This window comes from Typopeltis vanoorti, chromosome 10 (genome assembly GCF_054136105.1).
Source record: "Typopeltis vanoorti isolate ZY-2024b chromosome 10, IOZ_Tvanoo_1.0, whole genome shotgun sequence".
NCBI classification, from domain to species: Eukaryota; Metazoa; Arthropoda; class Arachnida; order Uropygi; family Thelyphonidae; genus Typopeltis; species Typopeltis vanoorti.
The window spans coordinates 11632352-11657555 of record NC_143558.1 but is presented as its reverse complement, the minus strand read 5'-3'; the positions used below and the strand labels follow the sequence as shown (position 1 = coordinate 11657555).

Here is a 25204-nt window from a genome sequence, read left to right as displayed (position 1 = left end):
TTATTTTTCTATGGTGAAATTGATATGAGGGGTATAGGTTGTTATAGTAATCTTAGGAAGGATGGTTAGTACTGATCACAAAGGAATTGAAGCAGTAAAGTGAGACTTCACTTAGTTATAGCTAAAGCAGTAACTTATTAACATACAACAGTATGTGTTAGAGCAGTGGTTCCCAAACTGTGCGCTGCGAAATATTCCAATATTTTTACTGGAATGACACTTAGCCCACGTGCAAAAATCAATGTGGAACAGGAAATGAGGGTGGCTGTGTCCAGTTTGATTCCAAGATTTGAGATGTGCAGTGAACAACAGGCTCACCTGTCCCACTAATTATGATTTATTTATTCAATGAGTTGATTGTTCAAAATTGTTCTTATTTAATACTTTTTTACATAAATTGTTTGTGAATTTGAAATACGTATTTCATTTATTTTTTTAACTTAACCAACCTAATTGCACTAACTGCGCACTGCAACTGTTAGGTAGGCCTATATTCTGACTTTGGGCGCTGTGGAAAAATCCTGATATGCTAAGGGTGCCGTGAACTGAAAAAGTTTGGGAACCACTGTGTTAGAGGATGCAGCAATTTACTTTAAAAACAAAGTTACTCTTGAAATTTCCTACCTTATACTTACCACTAGTTAATAATGTATATTCTCTAAATTTTTATTCATCTTGATTAGATTGCCAAATTGTTCTTCAGATAATAAGAAGACAAAAAGAAATTGGCTGCTGCTTTTGAGGGGAATGGTTGATATACCTGGCATATTTCTGCCATCATAACATTGACATTACAATTACTAGCAGATGCTTAACTCCTGAGAATGCAGTGGTAAGTGTACATTCTTTTAATATTTTTCCTCTTTATAATTTTCTTACTTTCTAATATCATTGCAATGAAAAGAGAATGTTCATTTCACAATATTTTAGCTAGGTTTCTACCTTATCTAAAAATTGAATAACTTTTATTTTTTCTTTCATGTTGTACCATCATTTTAATTTCATAACAAAAATAGCCTTGATTTTTTTTGTTTAAATTTATTTTCTCAGGCATCTCAAAATATAGTCTTACTCATCATAGATGGCTTGCACTTATAATTATTTATACAATACCTATGATACTTATAAAGATGATGAAATGATGATTTTCCTTTTTTGATATAAATCCCTAAATATTAACTAAGTTCATCCTTAGGAAATGCTATTATGATGTTTGACTACTCAAGTGTTCCACTCAGCACAAAGAAATCTTATATTAATTATTCTAGCTGAAGTTAGATATTACATTTATAGGGTTGCTCCTAAGTCATGGAACATAGAAAGGGCTAGTCTTTGTGAAGCTGAAAATGGAAGGCATTTATGTGGTGTGGTTTTTCATAATTAATAAAAAAAAACAAAAAAAAACCTGAAGTTAAAAAACTTATACAGTTGCTTCACAAAGACAAGTCTTTTCTATGGTATGTTCTATGACTTATAGGCCACTCTGTAGTATATCCAAATAAATAATTTAATTCATTAAATATTATTTACAGTAATTATTTACAAACCCATTTAGTAAACACATATACAGAAGTCATTAAACTGCAATTAATAATTCACTCTTACATAGTTCCTTCTAATTAAACTGCACAATGAACAAAGATTATCATTATTATACATGTATCTCCATGCAGTCAGAAGATTCATTGAGGGAGACTCATTATTCATATTACTAGCCATTATTTACACAATACCCAAAATATTTCTTAAACTCATTCACTGACAAAACACTGAAAACCATCTCTGACAACCTATTCACCACCCTCCAGGCAAAAAAATTTAGTCCTAATACCCTCGATAACCAAATTTGATTGATCTCATCCATCCCTTTTAGGATGGGTAGAGTCCCCTAATGAGGACTTCACGATGAAATTGCAGCCGGTTCATCACTGTAATCCATGTGAGTTCATGGGGCTAGTTGGCCTGCTTGCAGGATGAAAACCCCCAGAAAAACCCTGTTGTCCATGCCCAAGACCGGTTAACTTGGCTATGGCTGAGGAAAATCCTTAAGCTCCTCACGCCATCGATGGGAAGTGAACCTAGGATGCTCCCTCCCCAGGCATATGGTTGCAAAGCGCAAAGCCACTAGGCTAACCATGCTGATGATAACCACATGCTTACACAATTATATGGGTGAGTAGAGCCCCTGCTGAGCATTATGTCCTAGAGTGAATCAGAGCAGGAATGATGAGAGTTTGATGAATTCAGTAGGGACCCTTGGATCACTCAGTGAGATTTAGAGTAATCTTGTAGAACACTCAGTTTTTGGAGAGGTACCTTTGCACTTCAGCAATACCTCAAAGGTCCTGTCACAAACCAATCTGGTTAGTGACCCTCCTTCACTGCATAGTTATAAACACATCCAAAAGGAAGTGTATTTTGCATATTAAAACAATTGATGAAATTAGTAGCCTCTGTATAAAGTTAATAGCCTAGTTTTGAAGATAGTGTGCAAATTTGTTTGCTTACACTTTGATAAATGATATAACAAGAATATAATTTTTGCGAAGTGTAATTTAATTAAATAAAATCACAATAATCCATCAAACTGCACTTCAGGCAAAACTTTGTTTTATCTATGGAAGTTAAATTATATCAAATCCTTTTACTGAATTCTCAGTTCAGAGTTTATTATTTGTCATCTGTCCACTTTCAATAAGAGAGAGAAAATTTAACTACAGTAACAAAGGTAGTCCTTTCCAGTAGCGAGAGAATATTCATGAATAGAAACACTTCTTCCATGCAATATGCAGAAATGACAATTAATACATAGTATAACAGAGGCACATATATTAAAATAAATTCTCTTTTTATCACTAATGAGATTAATTCTTGAGAGTTAAAAAGAGAATTTAATATGTGTGTCTCTGTTATACAGTTTTACAGGAATTTCTTTAATTGAGAAATTCCTCTAAGAAGTACTTTGAAAATCTTGGCATGCCAATTGTTATTAACAGACTGTATATATCCACCATTTCTAAAATTTCTGTTTAATTCCTTAATCAATTTTATGGAAAGTTTCAATCCCTATTATTCCATAAGTTCAAATTTTCCACCATTTCACTTTCTATGCTATCTACTCCCAGCTGTTATTTTCTAACATTCTCCTCTCTCAATTGCTGGTCAACATGTGGATTGCATCAGTCACATATCTGTACAGGTTCTTCATTCCTATGCTTGCTGATATCGCTGTCAACATGTGCCTTTGTCTAGAGGTAAATAGCTTCTTATAATCTTACTTAAACATGTTCACACTTTGAATATTTTCTTGAGACATGTATCTAAAATCTTCCACACATTGAAGAAATTAGTTTCGGTTTCAGAATTGCTCTGTTGTAGTGTCAAAAATGGCAAGCACTAACATTCTGAATTCCATCAGTTCTTGGCCAGTTTCATATTATCAGTATTTAACAATACAATATATATTAGAAAAAAATAATAATTAAAGCAATATATATTTCACTTGAATAAATGTTCAAGAAATACAATGATTATCTTCAAACCTATAACTGAATCTGCAACCCACTTGCCATTTTCAAAAGCAAAAAAATCTAGTGCTTGCATCCTTGCTGCCCATGATCTTGCACAATTTTGAGGGATGACCTTGTATTTTCTTCCTTCTAGCCATGTATTGAAAAAATTCTTAAATTCTTCTGCCAGTGCTATTAAATCCCTTTAATAACTTATATGCATTTTTCTTCATTTCCATTTATTAGTGTTTTTTTTAACCCATAAACTTTCAATCTATCCTCACGGGGAGAAATCCATAGACTTGTCATTATACTAATTCTTCAATTTAGCCTTCTTTACCATATTAGTCGCCCTTTTTGTTGCCTGCACTTTATATTCCTCATGAGCATGCTGATCATCTTTTTTGTATATTCCCTTTTACAATGGCTTTCTCTTTTTTTGCAGCTCCAGTTTTATGTAACTACTCATCCATTTAACCCCACTTGGTTTATTCTTCTAACCCTGCATAAGCATTTTGATACTGCTTCTTTCAAACAATCCCAGACCATTTTCAAGTGCAAATGACATTCTTTCCTTGTAGCTTCTTATGTTATGGAACTACTTCCAGCTGCCAACTAAGTTTGTCATAATCAGCTTTGTATTTCCTTTCAACATAAATTCTTTCTTGACTGAGAATTCTACATGTTTAGCAATCTCTGAGAACATGACTGCATGGTTATTTTCTACTGTCCAAAGGTAGTGTTTTACCTTAGTTATGAATACATTTTCTGATATAATTACTAGATCCAGCACTCTCAAACCAGGGGTTTGAGAGTGCTGGATCTAGTAATTATATCTAGTGCTGGATCTGGAGTAACTGTATAAATTCCATTTCTATCTTGCCATGTGCCCTTTCCTCCTTCCAGTCTATATCCCCCCCCCCCATAGTTGAAGTCTCCATAACATTTGTTTGGCTTGCACTCATTGTGCTTAGTGATGCGTGGCATCCACATCTTTTTCTGGACTTCTTGTCTAAAGCAGGAACCAACAATACAGCTAATTCTCTTTTTATATGATTTTTTTTTTTTACATGATTTCAAAATAACATGGTTTAGAAAACAAAAAATTCTATTTTTACATGGTATATTTTGATTTAACACAGTTCAAATGGTGCTTATTTTTAAAATTTCTGTTTGAATTCAATTTTGTTGAAAAGGATATTTCCATTATAATTATAATTTCTTAGAATGGTACATATATACTTGAATTTTGGGGAACCCCCTTGATGTTTTAAATACCAGGGATTACTCTATGCTACAGAATGTAGACAACTGTGGAGACAACAAAAAAAAATCAGTTTTTGTAATTATGATTTCCCGAAGTTAAGCCAACAGTTGATCCATTATATTTTCACTTTCTGTTGGTTCCTGGAAGCAGAAGGTGCTATGCTGATTCCTCGAAGTTAAGTTGGTCCTTTACAGGAGGCCCACCTATATAAAGCTGCTTGGAAGGAATTAAGCTGTTTGCTAAACAATAATTTCTTGTTTACAATTCTGAATGTTTACACATCTTGTGCTTTGTTCATGAAAGTTTTTTGTTCGTCCAATAGAGTTATACAGGTATGTATTAAATTTTGAAGTTTTGTATGCATAATATGAAATTAGTAAAATTATTGATTATTTTCAGATATATTTGTAACATTACCCCATTAATCACAGTGTCAGATAATTGATAATAATGATGATGAAGAGATTTCACTCACTCACTCATAGTTTTCATTTACACTTTTTTTCTGGAACCAGTCTACTGTGTAAATGAAGAATTGGGTGATTGGCCTCTGTCTTGCACCAGATAGCCTCAAATGAACTGTCTCTCAGACTTAAAATCCTCCTTAACTTTTATATTTGTTGGTTGAAGTTCTTCAGCTGTCATAAGTAATACCCCTCTTTGTGTCCTATTTTGTCTATCCTCTCAGAAAAATACATTACCATTACATTCTATTCCTATAACAATATCATTTTGTGTCAACCAGGTCTTGCTGATGCCAATAATTTATTTCAAGTACTTTTGGCATTCATGTACATACATTTCGTCATCTTCTTGGGCATACAGTTACCTTTGCATACCTTTTGCCAGCCTGGTCGGCCAAGTGGTTAGCATATCTGCTCTCCAGCCAAAAGGCTGTGGGTTCGAATCCCACCATGGGCATGGATGTTTGTGATTATCTGTGAAAATACTAGTGGTGGTGGTAGACAGTAGATGGCGCTAGTGTAGATGGAGAGATGTAGAGTAGATGCCCTCCCTGGAGGTGTCGTATAATAATAATAATATCATTACCAACCCATTCAGAATCAAAACCTTGGAATTGTACCCAGGTGTTCATGATCATTTCTGCACTCATGCTCATTTGTGTCCAAGGTGGTTAGATGCGTGCTTGACTCCATCCCTCTTTAGTACCTCTGGTATCCCTGAGCATAACATAACAACAAAATGGAATAGAAAATGATGCATCTCAGGGAGGTACTCCTAAAGAATAGCTATAATTCTTAAAACCATTCCCATAAATGTATTTCCTTTTTTTCACATTAAAAAAAAAATCATAGATAAGATTGCAGAAGCACTTTAACAGCATTTAAAAGTTGCCTTCACACCTATATAAAATGTTTTCATGTTGTTTCATCCAAACAGTCTCATTCACCTCTCAAGAGATGAGTATATACCAATTTTCTGTGCATGTGATATTGGTATCTGCTACATCAGAACAGACAGGATGATCTAAAGAGATCCATGTATGAAAGAACATGCCCAAGATGTGGAAGAACTCAGTTACACAAATCAAGATCATACCATGAAAGAAACACATCAAGAATGCAATATATCGAATACAATAACCACCTGCATACATAGATTTAAAGAAGCTACCAACATGCTGTGTTGCCAAATCCACTGTAACAGAAATCACAGTCTCATTTTACACCAACTTTGTTTGGCATACATCAAGCATGCATAGTTGTAAAGGATATAGTAGCTCTTATATGAACACAATGCAACATTAAACCACATTTCTTACTTTTGTTGTTTTTTAGAAACAGCACGTTATTTTTTAGAAACATTCTGTGATTTCTAAAGTTGTTACTTTAGAAATCACTCTTGTAATACAAGCTTGTTTTCAAATTTATAATTTATCCTCAAGTTGTATGACAGCAAGAAACTTCTTATCTCCTATTTGGAGTTCATATTGGATAAGCCATAATGGATCTCACAGTATGGAAACCTCGCATTATAATCAAGGGTTCTACCAATGGTGCCTGTGCATTCATTACTGACAGTTTCATATTTTGTTTCGTGTACTGATATATAGTACACTTCATCTCCACACACATGCAAGAAATAGACATAAGGATTTTAATCACTAAACTACTATTATATGCTAATTTTATATAATAATTTAGGAAAATAAATTAAATGCAAACTTGCATTTGTTTTTAGGTATGCCCGCCAGGTGACCAACAATCCATCTTTAGTGATATTGTTTGTGTTTGTGCTAGCTGCTACTTGTGTCATCATAACATTTACAACCTATGACTTTCCTTCATTTGAAGATCCTCTGCTTGTAAGTCACGTTATTTTCATTATACTTCCTGTGGACTTTTTTGCTCATAATTAATCTGGATGTGTTAAATATTTTTTCAACTACAGTACTACGAGGGTGGTCTGAAAAGTTATTGGCCTAAATAACATTAAAAAACAAATTTATAATTCTAAAATTATTTTTATTTTTCAACATAATTCTATCTTAAGACTAATGCATTTATTCCAGCGATGCTCCAGCACCATTATCCCTTCCTTATAGTGATTTTCAGTAAGATCTGAGAAATACTCCTTTACAGCTGTAATCACCTCTTGATTCGAAGAAAAATGCTAACCAGTGAAGAAGAGTTTTAGTTTTGGAAAGAGATAGAAGTCAGAGGGAGCCAAATCTGGGAAATAAGGTGGATGTTTGAACAATTCATAGTGCAGATCCCTTAATTTCCCCATTATCAAAACACCTTCATGGGTAGGTGCATTATCCTGATGAAAGATGATTTTTTTTTTCTTCTGCATATCAGGTTAAAAAACCTGATTTGCAGAAGAAGAAAAAAATTAGACGAAAAAAGTGGTGAGAAAACTCGCCACTTTTTTCGTCTAGTCTGATCGGAATAATATTCCCCAGTTATTGTTTTACCCTTTTCAAGATAAATAATAAACAAAATGCCTTTAGAATCCCAAAACACCGATGCTATGACTTTGTCTTCTTTGGCGCAGTCAAAACAGTGGCTTCTGTCCACTGTTTTGACTGCTGTTTGGATTCTGGTGTGTGTGAATGGTGAATACGGTGAATCCAAGTCTCATCCATAGTAATAAATCGACACAAAAAATCAATTTTATTCTTGTTAAAATGCTCCAAGCACTGTTCAGAGATTTTCATGTGAGTGCATTTTTGATCTGCTGTGAGCAAGCGTGGCACCCATCTTCCGCAAAGCTCTTTCATTTGCAATTCTTCCATCAAAATATATTCTACAGTCTCAGCAATTTCATGCATTTGACTCTCCAGTCATCCAATATGATATCATGCACTTCATCAATGATTTCTGGTGTTGTTACACTTTTTGGACGTCCTTCACGTGGATCATCTTCAATGCTGGTACGACCACGTTTAAACTCGGCAGCCCATTTCTTAATTGTCAAAAACGAAGGAGAAGAGTGGCCATAAACATTTATGAACTTTGAATGAATTTCTTTTGGCATTAAACTTTCTTTTACAAAGAATTTTATAACCTCACGATACTCAATTTTATCTATTTCAAGGAATACAGACAACACTTTTGTTTCAGTTCGCTTTATAAAACAAACTACTTGATAGAATGACTTGCAATTTCCCATGTCTAGTAAGGGATATTAAGCAGAATAATTTCTCCAAACTGGGGAAGTTTTAAGAGTCATTCCTTTTCATTCAGTTTACAAAGAAGACCTTCACAGCTTTCTGTATGATCTTTCCAATAAAGTGGCTTCAATATGACAGTTTTATTTTATTTTCACTGAAATCTGTCTTGTAGAAATGGTATGACTGCAAGACCTGATTTTTCAAATTCATAGAAATGATTGTAGTTCTGTGCAGATCTATCTATCTGCTCATAATATGAGAGATTACAAGGACAAGGTCTGTAGATGTCTGTAAATTACACAAATGAACTTCCTTCTCTTTTCCTGAATGAAAAACAGGAGATAGCCGATCCTTTGTAGATTGCAGAACCAAAGCGAATTTGTAAAATTAAAAAACGGTTGAAGATTTATTTGATGTATAAGTCTGTCAAGCTTTTCATACAATTCTTTGACATAAGTAATAGAAAAACTCTCAGTGTTTTTAACCATTAGAAGAAAGTAGACTTAAGTGACAGTTCTTGTTTTAGAAGAGAATATGTGGAGCACAAAAAATGCATGAACTGACATTCTGATAATACTTGAATTCCCTCATGGATGATGAAGAAGCATCACTATATATCCTTATACTAGTTTTCTTTCTTTCTTTGTGTAGAATTTATAGAGACAAGAACATGTGTTAGAGCAATTACTTTACAAACACTCAACATTTTGATCTCTATATCAAGATCATCATGAGGAAACATACATATGAACTAAACACAAGCTATATGATACACAAAAGTATGCTAAATCTAATTGCTCTGTTAATCATTTAACAGTTGTTTGTAACAACTTGCCTGTGGCTATTGTTTTTCTCAAAAACAATAGCCACAGGCAAGTATTCTTCCACTCTTGGTAAAGGTGGACCAAAGGTGGTTTGGGTAGTGGCCCTTCCCTTAATGCATAACATTACACATGTCTGCAAGGAGATGTGCTTTGCATTATGAGAGATACTAAGACAAAGAGTGATGAGAGCTTGGTCCACCTTTACCATGAGTTGCCTCAGTCCTGAAGATACTTCAGGTGCAAACTTTGTTTGCTTACACTTGGATAAAGGATTAAACTAAATTTATTATAGCCTAACCAAGTGAAAAAAAAAACTTCTAACATCTTTCTCTAAATCCAGAGTAATTTAATAATAAGGTGAGACACTTTTGGCAACTCGTATAGATAAATATGACTTCTCCATTGCTTCCACCTTTGGTATCACCATCTCTGGGTCTGGCTCCCACTGATGAGACCTCAATAAAGGTTGAAACTGGTCTGGGTAGTGGCCCTTCCCTTAATGCATAGCATTATATATGTCTGCAAGGAGATGTGTTTTGCATTATGGGAGATACTAAGACAAGGAGTGATGAGAGCTTGGTCCACCTTTACCACAAGTTGCTTCAGGCTTAAACTTTGTTTGCTTACACTTGGATAAAGGATTAAACTAAATTTATTATAGTCTAACCAAGTGGGAAAAAACTTCCAATACCTTTATCATTACTCCAAAATACTTGAGTGGTCTTTGTGTTCTTTGTTTTGAAGCTTTACAGCAGATATCCTCTGATGTTTCTGATAATTCACTTGGCTTATTATCTTCACCTGGATGGCAATCCTGCAAAGTAATTATTTAGTAATTCAAAGGTAGGATTCCTTGTAGTCACTTGTACCTAAGTACTTATCATCTCTCTCTCTCTCTCTCTCTCTCTCTCTTCTTGAACACATTCACTAAAAACACACTCAAAACATCTAACACTAGCCAATTTCATATGCATATTTGTTGCATGCTATGAGAAGAACATGGACTTCTTATGCTTATAATCATATCCTCTTAGTCAGTGTCCAGAGAAGACCTAAAACTCTATTCCTCCCCCAATGCCATAAGCTTCAAAATTCCACTTGTATCTATACTGTGAGATAGATACAATGGCTGCCAAACTCTAAACCTGAGTCATCTAAACATGCAACATGGATGTATTCAATTCACCTTTACTTTACATACATATACACTGACATCAGTATCCAACACAAAAGTATATATCATTAGTATCCTCAAAAAATAGATCCTTAATAATTTGCTCCAATGATCATGCTCTGAAAAGAGAGGAGGAAAACAAAACTGACAGGGAAATGAAGAGGGTCAAGGTGAACTGCGAGAGACTGTGTGGGAAGTGTGAATGGTGGATACTAGAATGGATGTGGGAGTGTACAACATTTAGATGTGTAAAATCAGTGATAATAGAGAGGAATGACTGAGGGGGGGGGGGATTTCTTATAGAACCAGAAATGAGCTAATGTGTCTGTTTATAAATGCAAGAAGTATTCAAAAAAATGAGAATGAAATTGTAGTGCCGACAGAATTTATTTGCCCAAATATTGCCAGAATAAGTGAGACTTGGTTGGATAATTATTGTTACCCCAAGACCCTGTGGAGTCAAAGACTCATCTAGGAGGTCCTTTTATCATACACACAACTCATCATACCGTGCCTTAAACACACTCAAATTCTCTGCAGACACCACACTCTCAGCCAAAGCATTCCAATCATTCACAACTCTGCATGCAAAAAACCTGCTTCTCACTCCCCTGCTCCCACCCTCCTTATACAGCTTCCTGGGATGACCTCTGGTTCTCCCCTGATCTTGCACTGTTTTCTGTAGAACCTCCCCAACATTGATCCTATAACAACCCCTTACTAACTTGTAGGGTTCTATCATATTAAAAAATATGTCATGGCAGATGTCAACTCCCTGGCACATTCCTTCAGAATATGTGGTGATATATATTATGAAGTCCCACAGCCTTATTTAACATCAAGTTTGCTCAACTCCTCATACACCTCTTGCTCACTTACAGTCAGTCTCTCCTCTCCATCCTCAACTGCTTTCAATCTCTCCATGAAGTCACATTCACAAGAATGAAAGATCTTTATGAACTTCTCATTAAGTAGTTCCACTATATCTTCTGCAACAGTTGTGCTTATACCATTTTCTCCAATCAATGTCATCCTTCCATAATCATTCTTTTTTTGCTGGCTACGTATCGAAAGAACTCCCTAGGATTCTTTTTGGCTTCATTAGCTAACTGCTGGTCATACCCCACTTTTACCAACCTTACGGATGACATTTTGATAGGAATAGAATTGCAGGGATAAGTTTTTCATGAAGATAGACAGGATGAAAAGGGAGGAGTGGTGTTGATGGCAGCAAAGGAGTTATGCCCATCCGAGGCATGGAGATGAAAGGAACAAATACTAGCTGTGGTTTTGAAGCATTATGGGGTGAGGCAGGCAGGATGAAATATTTAGTTGGATATTATTATAGACCTGGTAATGTGGAGGGTAGTTCTGGCTAATAAGAAATGGGGATTTTAATTATGGTAGTATAGATTGGAATAAAAAGACAGCATATGGGGCAAATAGAAAAAATTTCATGAGTTTCTGAGATACAACTACCTTAGCCAATATGTACGTACATGAGGTTCAAGGGTCTTGGATTTCATTATCTCGTCAGAGGATGTTATTGCAAATTCGGCATTGGTTTGACAACAGCAGCATTCTCTTTGATGGATAGCATGGGTTTACTAAAGGAAGATTGTGTTTTAGCAATCTATTTACTTATTATCTACTACTTGGACTGGTGGTGGGAGAACTAGGGGACATCTATGGAAGCTGGGCAAGAGTGTGGTTAACAAGGGTGTTAGAGCTGGGTTCTTTACTTTTAGAGTGGTGAATGAGTGGAATAAACTGCCTGAGGCTGTTGTGGGTGCTATGACAGTGAATGAGTTAAAGGCAAGGTATGATAGATTCTGTGAGAATGTCAAATAGTTGTGTGGACATGATGTTTAGGGCCTCCCTTGATGAGTCTAAGGACTCCCTGGAGTTGCCCATAATAATAATAATATTATTATAACAAGGTTGCAGATGCATTGGACAAGGGAAGCATACAGAGTGGTATATTTAGATTTTGCAAAGGCCTTTCATAGACTGCTGCATGACAAGCTGGTAATTAAATTGGAATAGTTGGAATTGTATAGTAGGTTAGTGCTTTGGATTGGAGACTGGCTTTCAGAAGTATCAGCAAGTTGTGTATGGGCAAGTGATGTCCCAGAAGAGGAAAGTCTCCAGTTGTGTGTTCCAAAGTCACTAGTTGAGTGTGCCTCAAGAGTCTTTTGTGGCCATTGTTGTTTAATTTTTATGTAAATGATATTGAAATATTGCCAGATCTAATATCCACTTTGGTTATGTAAATATGTTTTTATGGTAAGAAAATACATCATGTACTTTTGTTTCTACTAATAAGTAGCATTCAACATTGGGATCCATGTCTTCAGCCATTTTGAGAACATCGCTAATTGCATAAAACATTTCTGCAAGATACTTCACTGTAAATTCATTAACTTCCTCTTCTTGTTTCTCTTTTCCTTCTTCCTTTTCTCTTTCTTCCTCTTCTGCAACATGTTGTTCCTCCAGTTTGACCAATTTTTCATTGGTCAACTCTTCAGGGCCACTTTCTATGAGTTGAACCATGTCATCATCATTCACTTCGAGATTCAGATTGTTTGCTAGGCCTACTATTTCTTCACTCAATTTAAAAAGGTATTCATTTTTTTGAAGACTTCTAAAATCGTGCACAAACGTTTTTAATGTCTTTTTTCATATTCCATTTATACATTGAGAGGTCACTTCGTCCCAAGCCACAGCAATATTTTTAATAGCATGATAAATATTGAATGCTTTCCAGAATTGCATGGGAGTCTGGTCATTTCCTTCAGTGGCAGAAATGGCTTGTCATAAACTTCTCCATAGTTAATAAACCTTAAATACTGCAAGAACTCCCTGATCCATTGGTTAGATCAATGAAGTGGTGTTTGGAAGGAGAAACGTGACTTTGAACTTGGTGAAGATCACAGATATAAGACAGATGACTTGTAGCATTATCTATGAAAAAAAAAAATTTTTAATTCTCCTTTGTGTTTGTAATTCATATTCGAATTTAGCACAAATGATGGGAGATGTTTTTTCAGTTCTGGTTTTGGAGTGGGATGGATGGAACTCAATAAGATGCGCTGAAACAGTTATTAAATATCTGTCCGTAATGTACATGAGAAAGTTTTGCTTATGTAATATTGGGAAGGCTTGATTGATGATATACAGTTGTTTGGATGATACAAAGTTGGGAATAACTCAGGAACAGAATGGATGTTGTAGCCCTGCAAGAGGACTCAGAAAGACTGAGTGAATGAGTGGAGCTACTAGTTCAGTATGGCAAAGTGTAAAGTTTAAAAATTAGGGAAGCAAAGATGGGATGTTCTCTTATATATATACCTTATACTCTCTTATGAGGCAGAAGACACTGATATGTAGAAGTAAGGATGTTATGATTCCATTGTATAAGGCTTTAATGAGACCCACATATCTCAGATGGCATTAATGAGACCCACATAGATTGGGTCATGGTTTTCAAAAGAATGAAAAGATGCTGGAAAGAAGAGTTCAGAAATGATTGACTGAGGTTGTTTCTGGTTTCTGGAAGTGAATAATGAAGACAGATTGAGGGAATGTAATTTGCAGAGTGTAGTGATTAGAAAGAGGGGGGGGGGTAGGGGACATGATTGTGATATATATAAGTTGTAAAGGGGTTATTACCAGATTAATGTGGATGAGATTTTTCATAGAATCTGTGTAGAGAGGGGGGAACAACAAGAGACCATCCTTGCAAGTTGCATATATATATATATATTTTTTTTTTTTTGGCATGGAATGTGTTAGGTACAGCAGTTGGAATACATTCTCTGAGAGTGTGGTAAGCACAGAGACAGTGAGTGCATTAAAAACACTGTGTGATGAGCTGTGTGTATCAGAGTGGAACCTCCTGTAGTGAGTGTTTTGACTCCATGGAGATCTGATAATAATAATAAATGAATTTGATATAATAAGCAAAACTTTAATAAATAATAGCTATAGAAGGACAACAATCAATGCAGTTCTTCACAGGAATATGCCCAAAAATCAAAAAAGATTGCAATAAAGCTATAGCTATCCCTTGCATTAAGGGAATGTCCAAAAAGCATTGAGGCTACATTTAAACCATCCACAAAATTTTAAAAATTACTAAGAATTCTGTTCTCTCCCCCTTATCCCAACCAAGTGTATATCACAGGAACAATATCAGTAAGAAAAACATAAATGACACATTCAATTCCTTAATTATGAAAAATTAGGGCTTTCTGATCATGCACTTGAAATATGGCACAGAAATTTTCAGATAGGTACCCATTTCTTAATCATACCAAAGCTGGTACAAACAAACATTCAAAGAGGCCTGCGAGATACTAATCAATCACCTCAACAAGAATGATGGCCCTAAGAGTCTCAAGGATATGGGTGGCTCATCTGCAACCTATATAACATTTGATGACAAGGTTTATAAAATAATGGGAGTGTAGAACTTCAACAATTCCCAAAAGCCAAGTACAAAATAACATGATGCTGGATAAAGAAACCAGCAAGAATCGAACTGTAGACCAATACTAAACTGGTGCCTCTCATAAAAAATATGAATCAGAATAACTGGACTCGAGAGATATAATCTCTAGCCAATAGCTATTGTTCCACATGTGTATTAAAATTTATATTTGCTTAACTGATTTATTTTATTTTTATTTTTTTATTTATTTTTATTTTTTCCTCTGTTTTCCTTGTCAGAGGTTAGGCTAAGGTCAACAGTGTTTTGACTCCCACCTGTTAATGAGGTTTTAAACCTCATTCACAGGTGGGAGTCAAAAGTACATTATTGTGGGTTGGCTAAGGAATTTTTTTTTTTTATATTAATCTTATATATTTTTATTTATTTATTTATTTATTTTTATTTCTTTTTATTCAGAAACATGGGACTCTTTCAAGCCCCTTCAGCAAGTGGAGAAGTGGTGTCACAGTGGGAAATGAAATTCATCTCCTTCCTTCGACAAACGTTGACCGTAATGCCATACATAGCTCACTGTAGTGAATGGTTATGTAGCTTCTGTTGCTGTGTGTTATATATAACCATAATACAATAATAATTATAATTATTATTGTATTATGGTTATATATAAATTCTATAAAATCCTATAAATCCTCTAATAACTTATATGCTTTCTATTATGTCTCATGTTTTTTGCCTAAGAGCTATATTTTTTTGAAGACCACCAGTCTATTCTCATAGGGAGTATTCCATAGACCTGCAGCAATCTGTCACTCACTTCTGGATCCTTTTCATCACTTTTTCATCTCCACAGATATGGGTGACCAGATCTATGTGCAGTAGTCTATATGTGGCCTTATTAAAGTCTTATATAGGAAAACAACTTGTCTATGTGCTCAACAACCATGTAATCAGTGGTTTATGGAGGAGTCTGGTGTGTGTCCATCAGCCACCCTCTAATCCAAATCACCAGATTCATATGCATTCCTATTTGCTTCAATTTACACAATAGAATTATATACAGAATCCTGTTGATGTAGTTCTGCATGTATAAAATTCTTTCCTTTATTGATTTGTTGTATTTTTATTTTTTGTTATTTGTTAAATGTCTTTGCAAAGTCCAGCAATATTAATGAGTTACCATGTTCATTATCCATCTCCATTGTCACTTTATTATATAAATATAAAGGTTCAATTTACTAAAATAAAGAGCCATAAGGCTTTTTTGGCGATGCAAAATTATATAAATCAAGGATATTAAATCCATCATTATTTCAAAGTCGAATGCAGAAACTTTCATAGTTTCTCAAGATTGAAACATTGAATATAGTTGTTTTAAGTAAATTTATTACTCCAACATAGTTTTGTCCCCACATAATTTTTGTATAATAAAATCTACTACAATTCCACAATGTTCACTTTTCTTTCTTAACAACTAGTCTTGTTGGTCCTGGGATCTTCATCGATAGCCTATCATTTGATCTTGCTGTCTAATATACACATGTTCACACTTTCATGCTTTCTTCTAGTTAGACATATCTAGTTTCCCTGACTATTCACATTCACAGTTTACTGAACAGCAATTTCTCCAAGCGTCTAATGCCGCACCCATTTAAGTGTAATCCATCTTGTAAGTACGTATCCTTTCACAAAATCAAATGTCAGTATACTATACATTATTTCTCTTACAAAGATACTCACTGATTCATTTGCAATATCTAGCTCTCCTTTAGTTCAATCCTTTTCTGTTGTAGCAATAAACTCGAAGCATCCTTTTGCTCTCCTGTTTTGCCACACACAAATCTTTGTTCCTGAAAAATTGCTTGTTTCTATAAATGACAAATGAGCTTTTCTATCTCACTCACGACTTATATCAGTGTCATTCCCATTTAGGTTGGGTGCTGTCACGTGGCTTATGCAACCAGTGCTACAAAATTCATGTTAATTTGACCATATGATTGCATTTTTATTGATGTATGAAAGTTTTAAGAGTGCATAGCACATCAGTGCTCATCTTAATTGGTCCAATGCAATTAATTGTAGGATAACTTTGAATACTTTAATTTATCAATTAATATGCTTTTAAATGTGGAAAGCATAAAGGTCAAATGAACAATAGCTATGTTTCAAACAAACCATTTATGTATGAAGCACTAACGGTTTACACTTTGTGGCAAGATCAGATTATCATTGACAAACACTAGTGAGATATAGATAATTTGAATTTTGATACCATTTTAAATATAGCTGAAAAAGTAAATTATTTATAGAAAATTATATATTAAGAACTTGTTTATATCAGTGTCACAAACATGTCAGTTCACACTTCATGCATGCAAAACAAATCAAACTCAGAAAACAAAAACAGCAACTCATGACAAACCACAATGTTCAACTGGATTGGTTGACACAATAACTAATCGCAGCTACCCATTTCTGGGTGCTATTGTCTCAGTGCACACCCTGCCTCACCTTCTGGGTGGTTTAAAACCACTGGAATGCTGAGAATTTCACACAGTGCAACATTTGCATGTCTATTCAAAGGGCTCAAAGGTGTCCATATTTTTGACCGCACACCTGGCTATTAACGTAAATATGATGCAATGTTTACTTGTCAAAAAGTGTCCTCTTTATGAAGCATTAGTATATTGTGTTTAATTTTATGAATTACATGAAGCCAGGAAACAACTAGGGGAGTTTTTGCCAGCAATAAATGCAAAAATTATAATATCAGTGAAATTGCTATTCTGTGGGTGTGCCATCACACCAGGAATATATGCTCTTGACACACACACACTCTCTCTCTCTCTCTCTCTCTTTCTTCTTGGAAAGAAGTCAACAGACACCATACTGTGAGGAACAAACAGCCATAGTGCCCACTGTAATAAGATATGGAACCTGCTTTTGCTGTGATGATTGCAGCAATTCTATGGGACATACTTTCCATAAGTGTATAATAATGATCAATGAAAATTTTGGACCATTCTTCTTGTAGACATGTAATGATGCCCTGAACTATTGTGGGAATGGATGTCCCTGGACCTCATTCAATGCTCCAGTTCATCCCACAGATCTTCAGTAGGGTTGAGATCAGTGCTCTGTGGAGGCCAGTCTATTGTGGTGACATTCAAGTCCACAAACCACACAGTTACAGCAGCAGCCTTATGACACAGTGCATTGTCTTGCTGAAAGAGATAATGTTCAGTTCCATAGAAATGACAAAGTAGGAAGCATTGCATTGTCCAGAATATTCAGATACCTCCTGGAGTTCAGTGTTCATGGCACCACAAATAAAAGTCCAAGGCCAAACCAGGAAAAACAGGACCATACCATCACACTACCACCTCTGAATTTCATAGTTGAAGTTATGCACTCTGGTAAGAGACATTCACCAGGCATCCACTACACCCACACCCATCCATCTCCTTGATAGAGGGTGTAGCGTGATTTCTCACTTCATAACACAGCTTTTTAAGCTTCTACGTCCCACTGTACACTCTTTTTGCATCACTGAAGATGATGCTACATGTTGGTTTGGGTAAGGTGGGGCTTCCATATTGGAGTCCTACCATGTTGTGAGCCTCAGTTCTGAATGTTTTTGTGTTCTAGTCGAAGGCTGGAACTCCGCATTCAACATGTCAGCTGATGAATGGCAGTTTTTACATAGTTTCCTTCGTAGCACCCTATGATCACTTTCTTTGGCGAGTGTGGTGGGTCATCCACTATGGGTAGTACTTGCAATTGACTCCCTGCACTTCCATCTCATTATGGTATCACTGATTGTTGACCTGGGATGGCCAAATTTGTCAACATTTGCCAAACAGATAGTCCTGCAACATGGCATTCTATATCACAACACCTCTTTCAAACTTTGTCAGTTCCCTTGTAGCCATTTCACCCAGACAATTACACCGACTTGGAAGCATCATATTCCTCCAGTTTAATATCAGCTTCAAACACATCACTCGTTACTCATTGCATTCTTACCTGTGGGAGTGTCTAACTTCTTTCCAAGTAATTTAAATATATATATAATTACCTTTTTCTCACATCTTCACATCCAACAGCTATCACTGTCTTGCACTCTAACACTCCATGCATTCTTGTATTCCTTCTTACATGTGTTACTATCTGCCACACTATTTAATTTTCTCCATCATATGAAATTATGCTTGCATTCTTCAATCTGCATAATCAGTATGTATTTCTGATAGGTTCTAGTACTATCATCTCTTTTTCCCACAAACTACCCACATTTTCCCATGTATGCATGCATATGCACGCACGCACACACACACACACCTTGAACAAAATTTTTCATGTTGATTTCAAAAGGGACTTACTATCTGTACTCACACTTGATCAAGTATAAATTAATAATGACTAGTCTAAGGCCTGAACAGATTAATTATTATTAATTAAAAATATTTAAGTAACTTAATGGGTTGCACCTTTTCAAAAACTCGTATAACAGAGTATATAAGTTCTTTTCGCTATATCCTTTGGTATTAATTTTGGTCTAGCTACTCACTGATGAAGCCTCAATATAGGCTGTAACTGGTCTAGGTAGTGACCTCACACCATAATAACAGCATACATTTCCTAAGAAATGTGTTTTTACATTATGGAAAATACCAAGAATAGCGATCAGAACTTTACCACCTTTGCTGCGTGTTGCCCGAGTTTGTATTACGTACTAGGACTACTTGCATTGGCTCACGCTAGTAATCGCCGATACTTTTATAGTTTACTATATTCGGCATGAAACTCTCTGATTCCGATCTTTGAGTTTCTTGTTCAGTTTTAAAACAATGTGGGATTTAATATCCCCTTAATTTAAATCGCCGAAATGAAGCGATTTAAATTTCAGCATTTATATCGCCGAAATGAAGCCTGTTGGCTCTTTATACGTATTTAAGTAACTTAATGGGTTGCACCTTTTCGACAACTCATATAGCAGAGTATATATAAGTTCTTTTTGCTATACCCTTTGGTATTAATTTTGGTCTAGCTATTCACTAATGAAGCCTCAATAAAGACTGAAACCGGTCTGGGTAGTGACCTCCCACCATAATGTAATAACAGCATACATTTCCTAGGAAATGTGTTTTTACATTATGGAAAATACCAAGAATAGCGATCAGAACTTTACCACCTTTGCTGCATGTTGCCCGAGTTTGTACTACGTACTAGGACTACTTGCATTAGCTCACGCTAGTAATCGCCGATACTTTTATAGTTTACTATATTCGGCATGAAACTCTCTGATTCCGATCTTTGAGTTTCTTATTCAGTTTTAAACAATGTGGGATTTAATATCCCCTTAATTTAAATAATGTTTATATCGCCGAAATCAAGCCTGTTGGCTCTTTATTTAAGTAATTATTATTTTTTTTTTTTTCCTTCAAATTTTTTGAAACCATTTTGGTATGTCTGGTATTCGTTTCCTATTCTGCTGTTAAAATCTCCAGAAAGGACAGACGTTTTCTTTGTATCAATTGCCTTCTTTAATGAATAGGAAAAATACCCCTGTCTCTTTCTTAGTAGAATTTAAGCACCTCCGTAGCTCAATTGATAGAACAACAGAACATTGCACCCTTCAGTTGGAAGATGGCTTGAGTTCAATTCTCACTGTGATTAGAGTAATCTTTATGTGGGCTTTTTCAATTGAAGGTGAGTTAGCCAATCTCATACAAAGGTAACAGAGTTTTTTCTCCAGGAAACTCGAGTTTTTCATCCCACATGCAGGCAAATCATCCACGAAAAAATGTGCAGTTCGCAGACAAAAAATACTATTGTAATAGTGGTGGACAATAGATGGCATTGTGTGTTGAGTGTTTTTTTTTTTTTTTTTTTTTTTTTTTTTTTTTGTAGTTAGGGGATTATCTAGTGGAGATGATGAGTTTTGTGTAGTGGAGTAGTGTGCCCGCTCACGTCACATAATAATAATATTATGGCAGAAGCATATATACTAATGGGGCATCTATAAGATAGATGCAGAAGACATGTTTCAGTGTATGATTCAAGAGAAATGAAGGGAGAGAGATGGGGAAAGAGAGAAACTAGTTGTGAATGTATCACATATGCATGCCTTTGTTGGATTCTGTTATGGAAAAAAAAAACAGGATTATATAGTTATATAATCTTGTTTTAATGATATTTATGTATTTTAGTTATAATTTCAAGATTCTAATAAATTTAGTTTAATCCTTTATCCAAGTGTAAGCAAACAAAGTTTGCACCTGAAGTAACTTCATATTTAGAGAACTATAAATCCAGAGTAATTTAATAATAAGGTGGTACACCTTTTGGCAACTCATATAGGTAAATATGACTTCTCCATTGCTTCTGCAATAAATCACTACTTCTGGATCTGGCTCGCACTGATGAGACCTCAATAAAAATTGAAACAGGTCTTGGTAGTGGCCTTTCCCTTAATGCATAGCATTATACATGTCTGCAAGGAGATGTGCTTTACATTATGGGAGATATTGGGACAAGGAGCGATGAGACCGTGGTCCACCTTTACCATGAGTTGCCTCAGTCCTGAAGATACTTCGGGCACAAACTTTGTTTGCTTGCACTTGGATAAAGAATTAAATGAAATTTATTATTGTCTAACCAAGTGGAAAAAAACTTCCAAGAAATTTCAAGATTCATTTATATATTTTAGTTATAAACATGTTCCAAGTCCTGAACAACTTCATAGTTGAAAACAGCCAGTTGCAGTTTTGTGTGTGTGTGTGTGTGTGTGTGTGTGTGTGTGTGTGTGTGTTTGTTTGTTTGTTTATAAAAAGGCATTATAAATATGTTAATACTTTGTTTTTCTATTATTATTATTATTAGGGATTTGAGCCTCGTGGTACATTGCTGTCTTTAAGAGCTGTTGCGTGGTACAACTTGCTGACAAGTTTCAACTATCATGGACCTCTTACAATATATCCGGTAAAAAATAACAATTTACGAAATTCTGTTAGAGGAAATTTTAGTGGCCAAATTATAACAAAGCAGAGAGTGATAGAAATTGAGGAACAAAGTTATAATGAGAGTCATTCTAATATTGCTTCAGATTTTGAGAATCCTTGGCTAGAATTAGAAAATGAGGAACAAGCTGGACTGTCAAATAGAAAGAAAGATAATGAATTTACAACGCTGCAGGAGTCTTTATTTCCTGGGCATCAACAGCACAAGCTTTTACCTGTTGGCAGTAATTTTTTCTGTAATGAACCAAGTAAGTATGTGCATATATATAATATTTCTTAGACAAAGTTATACTGGAAATAATTTTAGAAGTCATTATTCCATTTTGCTTGTCAGAAAAATAAATTCATTAATGATACTACATATGACACACAGTGAAACTAGAACATATTCTAACAAGTGTATGATGTTTAATTGACAAATATCTGTTAACATCAGTAACAGATTAACATTCATTCAGGTAAATTACAATTCTGGGAAGATCAATAGTTTCAATATTAGCTGAACAAATTACATTTGGCAAACAATTCATAGTTTCCTCATCTCTTATTCTCTAAACATTTTTATAGTCATGATGATGTATCAGATTCTGAAAGTTAAATAAAAGTTAAAGTGAATAAAGAAAACTATCTCAAGACAAACAAAATAAACTAGACAGAACGAGAGATCCTAAATATAATTAGCGTATCATCAAATTCTTGATACGTACCCTCTAGGGTAATCAGGTACAAGATATTATGATAGTACTACATGAAAAGTTTACATCATTACTAACTTTCTATCAAAAATTTCAATCCAAATTAATCTGTTATCTGTCAGGACTCCATTATTGTTAGCTCTCATACTTTGTTCTTCCAAGGAACTTATTACTGATCAATCCAGCTGCATCTTGATCTTCCTCTGGTTCTTTTTCCCCTGCCCTCCTGACAAAAAAAAAATCTCTTTTTACGAATCTTTTGTATCCCATTCTATTTGAATGACCATACCACCTGAGGTATCAGCTCTGCTCTTACACACACTCCTGAATGCTAACAATATCAAGTTCCAGTATGACAGTTCTTGATGCCATCTGTTCCACTCCCTTCATTTTTCTCAGAACTTTCATATCTGTGTTCTTCAGTCTTTGATTAAGTGTTTTATTTCTAACCCACTTCTCAGATCCATAAGTTGGTTTAAACATTGTCTTGTATACAGCTAGTTTAGTGTTTTGAATAATTTCTATCTTATTCCATATAAATTTATTCATTCGACTTTCTACCAAACCAGATTTGCTAATTTGGTCTATTTTCCGTATTTAACTTGTTTTCTTCACTAAAAATTGTACCTAAATAGCTGAAAGCTAAAATATTTTACTTGCTCTGTAGGTTCTCCATTCAGGATGCAGTAATGTTTTCAGTGTTTCTGCCTGTTTTCTTGGTGTTTGTCTTTTTATTGCTAATTTTATACCAAATTTATTACAGCAGTTATTGAGTTTAGTTAGAGAATGCACCCCCCCCCCCTCCCAATGCTGTTTTCATCAGGGAACTGGTGAAAACAGTGGAAAGTCAGACTGGAACAGACTAAGCTCAACATCATTAGAGTGTAACATAATTAAAATATGAAAAAAAAAGTTGCATAATATAGTTGTGTAAATGCCATTGGTCATCATTTACATGGTTAAAACTGAATTCTGCTTCTTCTTGAGCTTAAATTTTATTATTATTATACAGATTCCTCCAAGGATTTGATTACTTATAAGGGAGGATCTGTCTCTTCCACATTAAATATATATAATATTTCTCTCTTTGAAATATTCACTAAAGATGCATTCACAACATTGACAACATCCATCCATCTCGAGCCATGGTAACATTCTCTTCTTTCTGTGAGCTGCAAATCACTTGTTTACACTGTAGATCTACACTGTGCACAATCCTTAGTCCACCCTTACTAACTTATGTTTCTGTCATGTCTCCTCTCCTCCATTACTCAAATTTTGAAGACTACATTCCTTTTGTTTATTTTCACGTGCACAATTCCATATTATTATTATTATTATTATTATTATTATTATCCAAGTAAGCCAGCCTGGTTGGCCAAGTGGTTATTGTATCCACTCTTTAACCAACAGATCATGAGTTTTAATCCCACTGTGGAAATTGATGTTTATGACTGTCTTTAGGTGGGAGATAAATTTCATCGCCCAATGTGAAACCACTGCCCTGCTTACTAGAGGCCTGAAGTGGCTTGAAAAAGTTCCATATTTTTTTCTCTAGAGCAGTGCTTCAGACTATGTAAAAAATAAATAAAAAATACAAAAAAAAAGAATAAAAAATCCTTAGCCCACTCATGGTATTAACGTACTATAGGCTTGCAATCTTTCATGAGCTACCTTGGTCACTTTTACAATATGCCCACTGAACTTCAACTCCTTATCCATCAGTTCATCAAGCCCTTTGGTTGGCAGGTCTTAGGTTCAAATCTTGTTTACAACATGATGAACCTTTATTAGGGCTTTTTAACTAAAGGTGAGTTAGCTGGTCTCACATGGTGGTGGTAAGTTTTCTCTCTTGGAATCATGGGTTTTTTTGTTTTGCAACCAGGCAAACTGGTCAAGAGATCATATGTAAACACAATAATATATATTTAGGCATAAGACTTGAACCATGTTATCCTAAAATTATGCTGACGAAAACCAAACTGGGTAGGTTGTGGTCCTATAAGAGCCCATAACTTACAGGCTCATAAGAGCCTGTAAGTACAATGGATTATTAGTAGTTATTATTGCAGTTTCATTAACGTAGTACAAGGTTTGTAATCTTTTTTCCCCAGAATGCATACTTTACACTTTTCCACATTAATATCATTTCCATTAGCTTTTTCCCCATACTGTCAGTGTTTAAATCATCCTGCAAGCTTGCTAGATCACATATTAACTATTATACTACTCAATTTTATATTATCTGTGAACAGCAGAATATTTCACTTCAAATCATTTCCTATATCATTTATGGGCAAATTAAACAGCAATACTCCAAGCTCAGAGCCTTGTGGCATATATAAGCCACATTTGTCGCTGGATTCTATATGGGAACCCTCTACCCAAGGAGATCCACATTATCTCTCAGTCCTCCATATACTACTCTTTGGTATCTGTTCAGCCATCCTTGTATCCATATTACCGACTTTATATCTACCTCTATTTGCTCTAATTTGTGTAAAACTATTCCATCTGGTTCTCGTCAAACTTTTAATTTTTGCAAAAGGCAGCATTATTGTTGTGTGCTATCTGCTTTATCCAACTCGGACTTTATAAAAAGTGAGCAAAGTATATGACCAACCAA

General features: G+C 35.0%; 1 protein-coding gene across 4 annotated transcripts in view; it reads left to right on the top strand.

The window, feature by feature from the left end:
- The window catches only part of LOC150102172 (protein dispatched homolog 1-like), a 94282-nt gene that overhangs the window by 8136 nt on the left and 60942 nt on the right, over nucleotides 1-25204 (top strand). For 2 of the 4 annotated variants that reach the window (XM_090399080.1, XM_090399079.1), the window contains exons 2-4: nucleotides 684-832; nucleotides 6979-7102; nucleotides 21747-22131. In XM_090399080.1, coding sequence (XP_090255206.1) covers nucleotides 825-832; nucleotides 6979-7102; nucleotides 21747-22131 — 517 coding nt within the window. In that variant the 5' untranslated portion in view covers nucleotides 684-824. The remainder of the gene's footprint in view (nucleotides 1-683; nucleotides 833-6978; nucleotides 7103-21746; nucleotides 22132-25204) is intronic. The other 2 variants (XM_090399081.1, XM_090399082.1) reach the window with 1 other exon arrangement.